The sequence below is a fragment of the Marmota monax genome, unplaced genomic scaffold (genome assembly GCF_021218885.2).
Source record: "Marmota monax isolate L192 unplaced genomic scaffold, Marmota_monax_Labrador192_F-V1.1 WCK01_AAM20220418_F8-fsc00198, whole genome shotgun sequence".
NCBI classification, from domain to species: domain Eukaryota; kingdom Metazoa; phylum Chordata; class Mammalia; order Rodentia; family Sciuridae; genus Marmota; species Marmota monax.
In genome coordinates, this window is record NW_026693558.1 from 1,084,138 (window position 1) to 1,100,896 (window position 16,759).

The 16,759-nt window shown below is 37.5% G+C and overlaps 1 protein-coding gene across 4 annotated transcripts in view; it reads right to left on the reverse strand.

Moving 5' to 3' along the window:
• The window catches only part of Ncoa7 (nuclear receptor coactivator 7), a 137,821-nt gene that overhangs the window by 105,829 nt on the left and 15,233 nt on the right, over window positions 1–16,759 (reverse strand). For all 4 annotated transcript variants that reach the window (XM_058583720.1, XM_046458660.2, XM_046458659.2 and 1 more), the window contains exon 2: window positions 12,862–12,973. In XM_058583720.1, coding sequence (XP_058439703.1) covers window positions 12,862–12,911 — 50 coding nt within the window. In that variant the 5' untranslated portion in view covers window positions 12,912–12,973. The remainder of the gene's footprint in view (window positions 1–12,861; window positions 12,974–16,759) is intronic.

The window sequence follows — 16,759 nt, forward strand, 5'->3', positions numbered from 1 at the left end:
GTTGACCTTTTTTTGGTTGGTATACAGGCATGTGTAAAGTTTCCTGGGTAGACCACAGATTCCCTAGTTTGTTCCAAGGTTCCTCCGAATACCTTTGTACTTAAACAGAAGATACCAGTTTAGTACTTCAATACATTTAATTATTACAATAATCACTTTATTATTTAGATCAGTAATTTCCACTTATTCTTGTCCTGAGAACTCATAAGGTTCTATAAAATTCAATTCAATATACCTTAATGAAGAATACAGGTTATGATTAAGAGTGTGAGCAGGGAGGTGAGCTATACCTGGGTTGAGGCTCGGATCTGCCACAACATAGTTATGTGACCTTGGGCAAGTTACACAACATCTATGAGGCCTGGCATCTTTATCAGTAATTACAATGATAACAGGAACTACTTCATGGGAGTAATTAGAAGACTACATGAGAATGCAAATCAGTCTCTGTTACATTGTAAATATTCAATAAATGTTAACTATCATTCATAGCAAATGACTGGTGACTGGCAGGTTCAGGGAATAGGGCTAGACTCCAAAAGGAAAATAAAAATAAAAAATAGCCAACAACAGTGACAAACAGATAAGGCAGAAAATGTGTGTATTCCTGCGTGTAATCCAAGACTGATTGTGTTGAGGGTTCCAAGAGAAGGCATAAGAAAGACCAGCAATGTCCTCTATGTTTGTTGGCAGGGGAGGGTACATCTAGTTATGGGATGGAGGATAAATGAAACTGGAAAAGCCTCAAGGTTACAGTGCCATACAGATAAGTTTGACAGAGTGATGCTCACATTATTGTATATAAGGAGAGAACTGAAAGGGGAGATCTTTGTAAAAGATCTTTGTAAAAGGCAAAGCTTGAGGGGACAAAATACAAGACAAAGAAAAATCAAAGTAAGACAAAGACAGAAGGGAAGGAATGAGTCAGATTGTGCCAAACCTCAAATGCCAGAAGAAAAAAAAAGAAGAAGTTGGGGCAGGCACAGAAATGACATATCTGAGCTTTGCCCAGGAATACTAGCCTGGCGAATTGTGGGGATGGATGTGCAATTAGGATAGAGGAGGTGAAGGTTGCTTGGTAGAATTTTCAGATGCAAGTTTTGGGGAATAAGAGGAAAATCTCTACGAAAATCAACAGCTGAATTGCTAGTGGGAGCTGTGAAGCTTCAGAGATGGGAGCAGGAAGCATTTCCCAGTCTAGAGCTCAGTTTTCTGTTGCTGGAGAGTCATTCCACCAGCACAATGAAAGGTCTCAGTGCATTTATGTCTTGGTTCAGTTTGTGCCGCTTAAAAACAAAAATTCCACAGGTTGGGTGGCCTGAACAACAAACAGTATTTGTCACAGTTCCAGAGGCTAGGAAGTCCAGGGTATAAGTGCTGACTAATTTGGTTCTTGCAGAGGGCCTCTTCCTGGTTTACAGATGGATACTTCCTTGCTGTGTCATGCCATGGCAGAGTGAGAGAAATCATTTCTCTGTCTCTTTATAAAGATACTAATCCTATCATGAGGGCTCACCCCTGTGACTAATTACCTCTCAAAGAATCTGCCTCCAAATACCTTCATACTGGGGATTTAAGGTTTTGATACATGAATTGGGGGGGGGGGGTGTGGATGGCACAAACACTCTGTCCACAGCACTCTGACAAAAGTTATCTCAAACCTACAGTGCCACATTTAACTCCAAATTCAAGGGCGGTTCAGCTGAATTCCTACTCAACTTTCAGAAGCAGTTAAAAAGAAGTATGTTGGGGGTAAGCAGCTTAAATCATTTTTCTTTACTTGGAATCTATAACTTTTTGTTCTTTTGTCTTTCACTAAGGGGCATAAACTAGACCATGACTCTGGAAAAGTTTCAGGGGATATATAAACTCCCTGAAATTCACACATAATGTGTATCTATATATTTATTTATATACTCCTCACTTAGAAAACATAATTTTATCTTAAAATCCATTAGGTTGTGTTTTTTTTTTTTTTAATTTGTTTTGTGGTGCTGGGGATCAAACCCAGGGCCTGGAGCATACTCTTTATCACTAAAAAACATTGTGAACCCCTTATTTATTTACTCTTTTTATAAGAAATAAGGTCTCACTATGTTGCCCAGGCCAGCCTTGAACTTGGAATCCTTCTGTCTCTGTGAGCAGCTGGAAATACAGGTGTATACTGCCATGCTCATTAGTACTTATTTTTAAAAGCATTTTTCTGAAGACTATAAATTTTAGTTCATTCAATCCTCTAAGCTATCTTATAAGTAAGTACTATTATGCCCATTTTAGAGAGAGACAAAAAGGAAAAAAAAAAAAAAAAAGAAAAACTGTAGCCAAGCCCTGCAGCTCATAAGTAGTTCGACAGAGAAGAAACCTACAGAAGGCCCAAAAGCAAACTTTGCCCTGGGTTCATGGCAACATGGTTCCATGTCAGGGTTTTGATAGGTCACTTTATTTGGTCTTGTTCCAGCATTTGGGACATCCAGTCTGGGATTTCAGGTTAAACAGAAACATACTAGTCATTAATCCTTTTAAATTAGTTTAATAGGAAACCATGCTACTGTGCAGTGGGAAAGCATATTTATAGAACAAGTACTCTTTTGTATGCCCACCTTTTGAATAATTGGTTGCTGGGTATTAGATGAATATTTTTCAAGAAAATTCAGTTTTCAATCATGAATAATAATCTCACTCCCAGTACAGTAACTACCAAAGAGTCTTGTAAAATGTGAGTCAGTTTTTGATCATGGTACTCATTTTAAAAAAGCATTTAAAAATATAATCCAATGTGTGCACACTTATCAATATTTACAATGAAATTTTCAAGAATCATTATTTATTCTGACTGCATAGAACACACTGATATTTTCTACTTCTGTCTCACTAAATCAGACAAATATGTCCCATTTCATTAATATGATTAAAAACATGAAAATGATAAGTAAACATTTCTCAAAAGATGATGTACAAATGGTCAACAAGTATATGAAAACATGTCCAACATCATTAGTCATCTGAGAAATGCCTATTAAAAAACACAATGAAACATCATTTCACCCCAGTCTGAATTACTATTATCAAAAAGACAAAAAATATCAAGTCCCAGTGAGGATGTAGAGAAAGGGGAAGTCTCATATGCCATTGGTGGGAATATGAATTAATATAGCCACTGTGGAAAACAATATGGAGGGATCTCAAAAATCTAGGTGGAGAACCCTCACATGATCCAGCTATCCCACTACTTACATATATCCATAAAAAAATATTAGAGATCCCTCCACTCTCAAGCTTAATGCAGCACTATTCACAATAGCTAAGGCAAAGAATCAGCCAAGGTGTCTACTGATGGACATAAAAATGAAAATAATGGGGGCTCAGGTTGTGGCTCAGTGATAGCGCGCTTGCTTAGCATCTGTGAGACACTGAGTTCTATTCTCAGCACTGCATATAAATAAATAAATAAATAGATAGATAGATAGATAAATAAATAAATAAAGGTCCATTGACAACTAAAAAAATGAATATAATGAAATCTTGTCATTTGTAGTGAAGTGGATGAGTCTGCACAATTATTATGTTAAGTGAAAAAAAGTTGAGTACAGAGAAACAAATTCCACATATTCTCACTTTATGTACAAGTTTAAAAAGTTGATCCTGTTGAAGAAGAAAGTACAATAGAGGGTACCAGAGGCTGGGAAAAGTGGGATACAGAAAGGATGGTTAACAGGTACAGGGCTACAACTAGACAGGAGGAGTAACTTCTAGTGTTCCATAGCACAGTAGAAGAGCTATGGTTCACAACAATAAATTGCATATTTCAAAATAGCTAGTAGAGAAGATTTTGCATGAATAATAAATGTTTGATGTGATGGCATATGCCAATTACCCTGATCTGATCATTGCACATTATATACATGTATTGAACTATCATAAAGTAGCCCACAAATACATACAATTATTATCATCAATTAAAAATGCTGGTTCAATCTGCTATATTGATTTCATGATCACCCAGTGGGTTGTAACTTACAACTTAAAAAGCAGTAGTCCACATAGAATTAAATCAAGTAACTCAGCCTACTCCTTAAAAAGGAAGCAAAAAGTCTAACTATTAATGGCTAAGTGTTTACAAGCCCTTCTTTTAATCTCTAGAAAAAAGTTAATGATTTCCTGGAAACATTAGCAGATCAAAATTGACCATGAATGTTTTTCCCAGTAGTGAATGATAAGCATATGTAAATGTTCCCTTAAGAGCCTTCTGATCTGAATTCAATCAAGAAAACAAGAAACATAAGTCTAACACAACATTGAAGCTTATGCAAGAGTTTAATTGTAAATTAGCAATAATGTCAAGGCACTAGCTGCTTTTTCACAGAAAATGATTTGAAAAACCCTTAATTATTATAAGATTAATAAATTACTGAGGACTGAAAATTCTGTAGTGTAAGACTCACAATATCTTTATATTCTACATTGACGACAGTGTTGTAAATATTCTCTTTCATTTGGTCACCAAATATTTGACAGTTGTTATACCCCAACCACGATTTAACAGGCACACAGAAAAAGCACTGAACCATTACAGAGTCAGTCCCCCACCTGCCAGGTGGCCACTGGGAGGAGATTGAATATGATCGCAAAACAAAAACAAAAAGGAGCTGTGAGACCATGCTAGAGAGTATTCTAGATCAGGGCTGTGGATCACTACAGGCACACTGCACAACAGGTATCTAGACTGGTTCTTTGAAACTGAGATGAAAAAATAGTTTCCCATAAAGACAACTATTTTTCCTATTTTGTATATTATGATGCTAATAGTATGTTCTAATCCACCTTTTGGACAAAGTGAAAATTAATACTACATGCAAGGTAAACTCAGGCAACACGGAGTAAAGAAAAAACTATCAGGTGGGGCATGGTGCCCTGTAACCCCAGCAGATCGGGAGGCTGAGGTGGAAGAATCACAAATTCAAAGCCAGCTTCAGCAAGCTAGCGAGGCCGTTGCAACTCAGCAAGACCCTGTCTCAAAATAAAAGATAAACAAATTTAAAGGGCAGGGGATGTGGTTTAGTGGTTAAGCACCCTGGGTTCAATCCCTGCCCCCCCCCCAAAATAAACCAATCAGAGATATAGACATAGCAGAAAAGGGTGCAGGACTCAAACTCTATTTAAATGCTAAATGATTTAGGACAAGTTATTTAACCTGCTAAAAAACAGATTCATCACCCACATTTATACCTACTCATAAAATCACTGTGAGGATGAAGTGAGAATTAGTTTGTGAAAACACTTTGTGAAATACCAACAAATGCTATCATGATCCCCTCTAATTGGAATCAGTAAGCATGGTGAAACTATTAGAAAAAAATGAGCAAATATTAAGAAGGTACAGAGTTAACATCAACCAAGTACTTAAAATTGTTCTGTTTGCTTTTCATATATTGACACAATTAAAACCTGTGATATGGCTAAATATCTGAATTGAACAACTGGTAATTAGTTTCTCCTCAAATTTCAGACCAACTAAGGGTGGCAGATCCTGAACAGCCCTTGGCCAACAGAAAAAAAAAAAAAAAAAAAAACAATCTACAGATTGTTAACTAAAGAAAGGGCAAGAGTTCACATGGTTCCACCATGTGTTGTATTCATTCTTGGCACAGGCACACCACAAAGAGATGGCTCTTCTCTAAGGTTCAAAGACTGCCTCTGTGGGGCCGAGAAGAGAGCACACCCAGATGTCTCACCCAGTGCAGCTGCACAGCCAGAAAGACCCGTCCAGAAATGCATTTTCCTGGATCTTGGGTTCCATATTCCACCAAGAAGGCAGATGGAGTGTTCCCATCTACTATCTCCATTTGTTTCTATCATGGGCAACTACTCCCTTAGAATAAGACCCAATCTTAGAAAAGTACATGACTGAAATGCAAACCCGGACTTACACAGGTGCAATATCCAGACTGAATGTTTCTGACTGTCTTGGTTGGTTAATATTACGTTGGTAACAATATTGTGGACAGATAAAGTTGACATGTAGCGTGGGATGACTTCAATTAGAAACAAGTTGCTTTTGAAAAGGTTACCTATTTGTTAGAGCTTTGGAACCCAGGATGCATTTCTCCAAATAATTTCACAGTGATGTAAATGAGTTGTTGAGCTGTCAGGACTCCCCATGGCAATCTAGGTGACCCATACCATGAGCAGCAGCAGGTCAGGCAACCTGTGTTCTACAGGACTTGTTCTGCCACAATATGCCACAGGGCCTTTGGCAGTATTGTGGACCAACAACTCTGGATGGGGAAGGACAGAGCTGGCTCTAATCCTGCTTTGCTGCCTACCAGCTGTGTCATCTAAGTAAAGTTATCAATCCTTTTGAGTCTCAACTTCCACAGTGGTCAAATTATATTTGGGGATGGAAATTTTCACTTATCAAATGTTTTGTATGAAGATAATTTAGATCAGTTTTTGTAAGTCTTTAACACAATAAGACATGCATACATAATGTTGATTTTGAATCCTGGAATAAGATGCTGATCACAGCTACAGGCAACCATCCCAGAGCTCTGGACACCTCAGTCTCTGCAGGACTACTCTGAGGGCCTACCTGATCCCTATCTCTGGCATGCCTAAGACATGATAGTGTATCAAGCAACACCATGATGAGGCTCAATGAATATGTATAAAATGCCCTGGCATGAAGTAAGCACATTGTTGACATTTTTGCCTCATGGGCTTTCAGTCCAACAGTTAAATAAAAGGGTACCTTAGATTTCTCAAACCCTTTTGGACAATATATTTCCCCTTCACAGTATCCCAGAATCTAAGTCTGCCTTAACAAAGTATCTTTGGGAAATGGTATGATTCCAATTTGGATCCTTGTAATTGCTCCTTCCTCCCTAATCTTAATAACAGGAGCAGCTCATAGGAAGTGAGTGTGGTGTTAAGATGTAGATTAGGTGAAGATAAAAGTACAGGTAGACATAGAAGTATGGTCAAGGATGAACTGTTGTTAAAGGAATGACTGAATAGTTGCTTTGCTAGGTAATCATATCTACACTGACCACCATCTTGGTTTCATTTGGTTTGAATGAGAAAGCTACATTGTTTCCTATGCATGCTTAATAAAAAGTGAGCTCAAGTATAAGTCTCCAGATGCTCCTCCTGGAAGAAAGGATAAAAAACCAGCTGTCCATCTCTGGTCCTCCTTATTGTGCCTCATTTGGGAGTCTTCCCTGTTCTGGTTGGGATGCTTCCTTCCTCAAAGCCACCTTAGGGGTGGATTATTATTAGTCATATTTGACAATTGAGGGACTGTAGAGTAAAGGAAGTTTAAAAGACTTGCACAAGGGGATACACTGGAGTGATTTCCAAATATTAAGTGTTCTGCTAGTAGGTGGGAGTCCAGGTTGCAGAATTGCCATGGCAGAGGCTAGTTATGGGAGTGGGAGGAATCAGAGGAATGGGGATGGGAACTCAGATGAGTTCCACACTCCACATCCTTAATCACTGAGGCTGATGACAAAGGTAGTGGGGGATCACACCACGCAGGCTCTGAAGAGGGTAGGTCAGAGAAGAGACTAGGCAGGAGAGGCAGTTCTGCTTTTCCTGATAACCCTGGGACAAGATGGGTGGGGAGCCAGCAAGTCTGGGACCTACATAAACAGCACAAGATTTGCTGAGGAGTCTATCACACCACCTCTACACACAGGCTCTCCCAGAGCTTATCAAAAGTGAAAAGTAAAACCTCCCACAAAATGCTGCTTTGGGTTATCTACAAATGTATTTTTGATGTCCTCAATTAACCCCTGATCCTGAAAAATATATTTTCAAAAAATTTCAAACACACAGAGAGGGTTGGGGTTGTAGCTTGGTAGTTGTGTGTGTGCCTAGCATGTGTGAGGCCCTGGGCTCAATCCCTCAACATAGAGGGACCTACACGAAAATCACAGAAGTTAAATAATGAGAAATGAATGTGGAATGAGGGAGCCCTGTTTGGCACTTTCGAAGATACTTACATTCTAACCACAGGTGAGAGAAGAGGAAGCAGGAGACATAAGAAATGGGGATAACCCCAGAGGACAGTGTAATTATTAGCCCTCTGAAGTATAATTTGCTTTAATAATTTAGTTTTTCACTTGGTTTTCAAGATTTTTCAGGGATCAAAGGATTAAAATACACATATATAATATACTGCTCATACAAATTCTTTGCAAAAAGCATAGAAAAAAGATCACTTGAATTTTTTCATTTGGAATGAACAACTACTAAAAAACTACACTGAAACTGATAAAAATTAGATGGGCCAAGGTCAGGGACTTCTGAACACTCAGCAGAACTCACCCAGAATAAACCTACCTACTGACAATATTAATTTGCCTTTCTATATAGAATTACACAGGCATATTTCAAAATGTGCTGTAAGAAAGGAGGGTTAGGAGACTCTTGAATCACTAATTCCAATCTGAAATTATCAAAATAAGGTCTTTTAAAACTTCACCTCACTTCAATATTAAATTGAATTGGGGGGAACATCAATGAAGGCGGTATGGTAAGAAATTATTTATCAAATAACAGTCATACAATGTTGATGAAATCACATAAAAGATAGTACACAAAGAAAATGTTGACTATTTAGCCACTCCGGAGTTATTATAGTTTGGATCTGGAAGTCCCCGCAAAGATGATACTGAAGACTTGGTCCCCAAAGCAGCAATGTGGGGTTTGGTGGGTGATAGGAGCATGAAGGCTCTAACCTCATCTGTAAGTTAATCTGTTTGATGGACTAACGATCCGAATAGACTACTGGAAGGTGGTGAAAACTATAAGCAGGTAGGATATGGCTGGAGGACTAGGTCACTGGGGGTATAGCTTTGGGGACTGTTTTCTGTCCCTGGCCCCTTCCTGTGTCTGTCTTTCTGCTTCTCAGTTACCATGAGCATCTTTCCTCTGCTATCCCCTTCTTCCAGGATGGTCTGCCTCACCTTGGCCCCAGAGCAATGCAGCCCTTTGAACATGGACTGAGACCATTGAAATCACAAGTTAAAAGACACTTTTCCTCCTCTAAGTTAGTTTTCTCAGGTATTTATCACAATGATGAAAAACTGACTAAAATAGGAGGAAAATAGGGAAGGGGGAAGAAAGAAAAGAGTTTAAAAGCAATTTTAGGATTCCAGATACATAATTGTGGTAACATGCAGAGCATGAGGACAAATCTTCATTTGGATTTCCTCTGAACACCAGGAGAGATTTGTGTAAGGTGGTGCAATTTAGTTTAGAGAAAACTGATTGCATCAATTACCCTTGGCCTGACTTTACATTTCACTCCAGGGAACTTGCTTGGACTGCCCTCAGGTACACTGCTCTAGAAAAATATGCCCTATGTTGTAAGAAACTGGCTCTCAAGTAAATTCCATTGATAATTCCCCTATTGATTCTATGATAATTCCAGTTTCATCAGAAGGCATTGGAAAAGATTTATAACTTTGCTTCTTCTTTGATGATGTTTTTCTTTCTTTGTTTTTGCTTTTACTAGTTTGACCATTTCTGGCTTCCATTCCACAGCTAAACCATCCATCTCTGGTCCTCCTCTTTGTTAAGGGATTGAGCCCAGGGTTTGTTGGTCTCTCTCCTTTTCTCTCTCCTTAGCTCTCATTCTTTTATTTCATTGGGACAAATTGTGTTGACTCTCAGCACTAATTTTTGTCCTTGTTGATATGTTCCTATACTCCCAAGGTCACACTTAAGCATTTTTTATTTTTTTTATTGTTAGAATATTTGTCAAAAGAGGTCACAGTAAGTCTGACAAATAAATTTGACTTTCCTGAGCTGAAAATAAATAAATAAATAAATAAACTCTGCTGTTTTTCCAGAAGAGTTTTGGTTTGTATTCTCAATTTAGGTTCTTCCCTTATTGTACATTTTAGGGACAAGAAAAACTTAACATAGAGCAGGTTATTAGTGAACCACCAATAACCCTTACTATGGGAAGCTTTAAAATTATTTTCAATTCAAACCGAGAAAGCACAACAGTTTTTAAAAATCACTATGAAGGGCATCTATAGGAAAAAAAAGAGAGAGAGAGAGAAGAATAAGAAGAAAATAAGTTTGACCTAAATTCACCCAAAAATTATCTCAAGATGGATTATAGACTTAGATATGAAACAAAATATTATAAAACTTTTAGGGGGCTGGGGTTGTGGCTCAGCGGCAGAGCGCTCACCTAGCATGTGCCAGGTCTTGGGTTCAATCCTCAGCACCAGATAAAAATCAATAAATAAAATAAAGGTATTGTGTCCAAGTACAACTAAAAAATAAATATTTTTTAAAAATTAAAAAAAAAACTTTTAGGGAAAAATCTTTAGAACCTGGAGCTAGGCAAAGAAATATATATGACACCAAAAACAATCATAAATGGGGGAATTAATAAATTGAACCATATCAAATTTAAACTTTTTGTTCTGCAAAAGACTCAATTAATAAGGTGAAAAAACAAACTTCAGACCAGGAGAAATATTTGCAGACCACATAGCTGACAAAGGGCTAATATCTAGACTATTATAAAGAACTCTCAAATTTAGCAGTAAAAACTTCAACTACAAAGGACTTGAAAAGAAATTTCTACTGAAGAAGATATACAGATGGCTAATAAACACTTGATAATATATATTTAACTTTATTAGCCATTACAGAAATACAACTAAAACCATAATAAGATATTACTACATCATCAGAATGACTAAAATTAAAATAGTCTTACTACCAAATACTGGTAACAGAGAAACTAGATAACTCATACATTGCTGAAGGGAATGTCAAATGGTCCAACCATTCTGGAAAAGAGTATGGCGGTTTCTTACAAAATCAAACATATACTTATCATTTGATCCAGCAATTATACCTTTGGGCATTTATTCCTGGGAAATGAAAATGTTATATTCACACAAAAACTTACACACTCATCCTAAGCAGCTTTGTTTGTTACAAAGCTGGAAATGACCCAGTGTTCTTCAATGGAAGAATGATGAAAAAGCTGTAATACATCCTTACCATGGAACACTACTTAGCAATACAAAGGAACAAACTCTTGATACATCCAGCGGCTTGGATGGATCTCAAGGAAACTACAGATTGAGAAAGCCTAATACCAAAGGTTATTTATGATATGAGTCCATTCATGCAATATGGAATATGTAACCTGATTTATCAAGTTACAGAGATTGAGAACAAACTGGCAGTCGTAGGGGGTGTCAGGTAGAGGGAGGGAGGTGAATATGGCTACAAAAGGGTAGTACATGGGATACTGTTTTTGGAACTGCTCTGTGTCTTGATGTTATGGTAAAACACAAGTCTACACCTGTGATAAAACTGCATAACTGGGCATGGTGGCGCATGCCTGTAATCCCAGCAGCTCTGGAGGCTGAAGCAAGAGGATAGAAAGTTAGTTCAAAGCCAGCCTTAGAAAAGTGAAGCACTAAGCAACTCACTGAGATCCTGTCTCTAAATAAAATACAAAATAGGGTTAGGGATGTGGCTCAGTGGTGGAGTACCCATGAGTTCAATCCCTATAACCATTCCCTCCCCCGACAAACTGCATAGAACTAAATATGTACAAAGACACACAATGAATGCCTGTAAACCTGGTGAAATCTGAATAGAGTTGGTAGACCGTATTAATATCAAATTTCTAGTTGTGATATTATATCACATTATCACATTATATTGCAAGATCTTTTCACTGGGGAAACTGAATGAAGGATATAGGATATCTCTCTAATAGTTCTTACAATTACATGTGAAATTAAATTATCTCAACATAAAAAGTTATATAGTTCTTTTTATTCTAAATATCCCATTCTCCTAATGTCTCATCTATCACATGCCTGACTTCTTCTTTCTCCAATCTTGTTACTTTCTGTAGTCCAGATAATGAAAAACATTTTGCTATAATAAGTAGTTTGACTTTTGGATTCCTACACTTCTTATTTATGATTTCTTATTTTTCATTGGGGCACACCCATTGGAGACAGCCCTCTGTTTGAATACTGATTCTTAGGCTATATGAAATGTATAGAAGAATGCTTACTTTCTGAATCTTAGTTAACTCACTGATAAAATGAAGATAAAGTAATCTATGTCATAGGTTTATTTCGAGTATAAATAAAATAATAAATAAAACACTTATACATAGCGAATCTTTAAATTGTTTTCCTCATTTTCCTATTAACAATCTAAAATCCAGCTTAATTTCTAGATAAATATATCAACAAAAAACTTTTGCATTCTGACTACTAAAATGATTTCTAAATGTTTTAATATTTTGTTCATTTTATTCTGATTATTGAGTGGCTGCATATAGATGTTTAAATCTATAAATCATAGCCTGTCATACACTAGATAACTATTATTTGGATAACAAGAAATGTTTGTATGCTGGTCAAGCTCAATCCTTAAAAATTACCCTGTCACTAATGATATCATTTCAGCCATTCAACTTACCTACAAAAATACTTTTTTAGTCCTGACCTCCCCACAAGGTGGTAAGCTTTCAATATGACATAATTTTTAGTTATAGCTCAACCAATTAAGCTACAGAATAGCAAGAACTGAGCATATGATGGACTGAAATTCAAGGTGTGTTTCTAAACACGGGGTTCAGAGCAATCTGCAGGTCAGCTGCAGTCCCTGAGCACCATTAGCCTGAAAGAATTACCGAAGACAGAAAAAGAAGAACCAAATATTATTCCTCTACTATTAATTTAAAAAGGACAAAGTAAGTATTTTAATTTCCACTGGTTACTTGCTGTGTTTATAATCAGTCTCAGAACACGAATATTTTGTTTTTAAAGCACTGATACAATTTTGCAAAAGAATGCTTACCGAGCAAAGTAGCTTTGTTTCCGTTCCTTCTTCTCTTCCTTGGTATCCATAATACACAATGAAAGTGCAAAATATTTGGAAAATCCTTCGCTTTAATCAATAAGTCATAGCCCTGTAATAAAAAATAACAAAGCAACTATAAATTTAAAAGTTTATAATGGCCAATGTGAAGAATAAAGCACAGGAGAGCTACATGGCCAAAACAAATGAAGGATAAACTTTAACCAGGAACAGAGTCACATGAGCCAAATGTAAAATGAAAATGCCCCTTGGGGGAAAAAGCACACACACACACACACACACACACCCCTATAATTAGAACAGAGATGTTAAGCCACATAGCAAAATGCTTATGGAAAACCAAACTATTTTTCTCGTAGTTAAGAATTTATTTCAAAATGTCTAAAATGAAAACCTTCACTAATATAAAAGATTGTAGTCTAGTGGTGCAGATGCAATTTTTTTAATATTGAATTCATAATCACTATTTACAAGTAATTAATAACGAATATGTCTCATAGATAATTATGCAAAATGGCTCACTTAGGTGTTTACAAGAATGTTTTTTCTTTAAAAATAAAATAACTTCAGCATTCTATTTTAGTTTCAGTAACATGCCAGCAAGTACATCCCATTTGAACAAATGTGGAAATGAAAGTTCAAAGACTTAAGAAGCTATTCTTCAGAATAGCTTTATATGCCTGCCTCTCCCCACTGCCTTACACCCTCACCTCTGCTTGCCAGCAGTGGTTTAAACCTATAATGAAAGGTTGTCTCCAGATCAATCTTCCTTAAATACCACTTTCATCATGCTATTCCCCTGCTCAAAAATTTCCAATGTCTACTTATTACCAGCTTCCCCAAATGAAATTTCCTGCAGAGCATTAACACTCCTAAAATCTCTCCTTTTGCCTTGAAGCAAAAATATGTTCACTAATCAAATTTAAATTTAAAAAAGCAAAGTTATACTTAAAACTTCAAATTTGTTTATTCATTTCAATATAATACACCATTTAATCCACAATACATATCACATGAAAAGTACTATGGTAAGTCCCAGTGTTCAAGGGCAAATGAGACAAGATATGTCCTCTACAAGAAATCACAGTCTGATGAGGGAGACAGGATTTCAAGACAATGAGGTTGCGAAGTAGGCAAGAGCTATAGGACAAACACTTAATTAGCTCCATTTTAGCCACAAGGTACATATTTCAAAATATCATGTGGTACATTATAAATATACACATTTTGACAATTAAAAACACAAATATTTAAAACAAGAATACTTGAGCTTCATGTAGGGTCCACTCTGTGCCCTGGTCACACACACACTAAGGTTGTAAGTGTGGCTTCCCAGGTAAGGATCAGAGGAAGCAGCTCTGTCTTGAATAAGAACACAATAGTTCCCTGCTACTCCAGGGTCCACTGTGAAGTGGAGTTACAGTGGGAGCTGAAGGTAAAGGCACGGAAGGATCAAGGTCAGAGAGGACTTTAACCCTAACTCTATATCATGTGCTACCTGCTTCTTCACTGCACCCACTGGCTCTTACTGAGAGATCATGCTGAACCCCACAGAAGCACTTCTAGTAGCCATTACCAAACTGATCAGAGCCAGTTCATGACATACAATGGGGTTTTCATGAGGGAATGTGGCATAATGACATACAGAGCTAGAGGATGGACTTGAAGGATTAAGAAGGTGAAGTAGATGGATTAGAAAGAAATCACAGTAAAACTAGTGAAGAGAGCAAGACCCAAACATAGGCAGCAGTAGCTAATCCAGAAAGAGGGGAAATGGATTCATGAAATTCTTAGGGGACAAATGAGTTGGAATTTGGTGACCCATTCCATACAGACAAGATAGGAAAGGAAAGACTTCCAGAAGGCCCTCTACCTCTCTGCTTCAGGGACCAGGTGGACTATGAGAGGAGAGATAAAATACAATACACAAGAAGAGGGCAGACTGTGTGTGGCATCAGGGTCAGAAGAAGGTGAGAAATCGATTTTTGGCATGTTGCCTTTGAGGTGCCTATGGATGGCCATCCCAAGATGATTCACCAGACATTTGATGACATCAAAAGCACAGGAGGGCAGTGAGAGCAAGAGAAAAAAAAATAAAATTTACCAGCATATGGTTGTAGTTAGGAAAAAAGGAAAAAAAACAAAGATGAGATCATCCTGGGAGCTTGACAGTTATGCACAAGATCCTATGGAACCATGGGAGACAGTCCCAGCTCTTACTGTCCATCGCTATGTCCCTGACATGGCTCTGCTGTCAAGGAGCTTATCACCCAGTGGAAAAAAAAAAGACATGGACAAATAACTAAAATGTAGGGTAGTAAGTTGGAGCTTGCCAATGAATAAAACTGGGAATCTAGAACATGCAAAGCTCAACTTTGATTAAGGTGACAAAATCAACCTTTCAAGGTGGTTAGGATATTTCAATAGGTAAAGAAGAGAGAGAAGGAGTTCCAGCAGGAGGGAATGGAATCAACAGAACGGGAGTCAAAAGGCAAGAAAGAGAGAGTGGTCACCAGGTAGGGAAAGGGAATGGCCCCTGATGCCTGTTTACCATGTCATTTATTTCAATATACTCTCCATGTTATTTCTATTAATTCTTCTAACCACATGATGATTCAGATATCTTTATTTCCATTAAGCTAAAGCTGAGAGATGCCTTAATTTCCCTAATTCAACAACACTAGCTTCAGTGGAACAGGGATTTTAATCTAAATTCGTGTACATTTCAGTGTTTTTCAGTAACCTTTGGGGCCAGAAAGGAACTGTAGATGAACTAGAAAAAGTGGTGTGGAATCTACAACATCTAGTGCCTCAACACAGACTCTGCAGGTTAAAACAAATGGAGCTGGCCTTTGTGGGAGGGGGTCCTTGAAGACCTCCAATCTGTGGGGCAGTGGATGTGGTAGCCATGCTACAATTAGTTGAGGTAATTAAAACTCATCCAAGAATTTGGATGACGAAAGAAAGAAGAAAAAGGAAAGATGGTGGCTGAGTGTCTGACTCTGGACAAGAGTCTCTCACTGTGGGGTGAACCCACTGGGCTCTTCCTCAATTCTTAACCTTTATCTTACTCTTTCCCCAAACTTGAGGTAGTCATGTTCTCCTCCTTTTCCTACCAGATCTATCAGAAGGCCTAATTCCACTGATGTGCTCTTCTCTCTCTTCATCAGGAACTTACTTCACATGTTACTTGTCAATTCCCATGAGACACACACACTGTGTCTTACACTTTGTCACACACTGTGTGACAAGGTCACTTCACCTAGCCTCCTCAGCTCCAAACCATAGCTCCCTTCAAGTCAAACATCACCACCAAGTCTCACTGTTTCCTTGTACTTCCCTAAAAACCAGGCACCAAAGTAGATAGAAAATCCGTATAAGAGCTAAATTAATTCAGAATTGGAGATAAGGTCAACTATACAGCAGATCAATAAAAATGGAAGGATTTGGGCTGGGGTTGTGACTCAGTGGCAGAGTGCTTGCCTGGCATTTGTGAGGCACTAGGTTCAATTCTAAGTACCACATATAAATAAATGAATAAAATAAAGGTTCATAAAAATCTAAAAAAAATGGAAGGATTCCTCTCAAATTAATAATTACTTGAGGATGGGGAATATAGACTCATGCCAGCTTCTTTCAGATTCCTGAAGGAATAGAATCCAGGGCTCCCAACCATGCCTGGGGCCAGGTGGCTTATTTTGAAATTCCTCTCCTACATGCCAAAAACACATAATGATCTGTTTATTGAGTTTTTCCTCATGAATAAAAATGAAGTCATAACAATCTAATTGGTACATTTTTATATTGCAAGCTGAGCCAGAAACTAATATTTGATTCCAGTAGAAAAACACTGACAAAACTAAGCAGAAGAGAAACA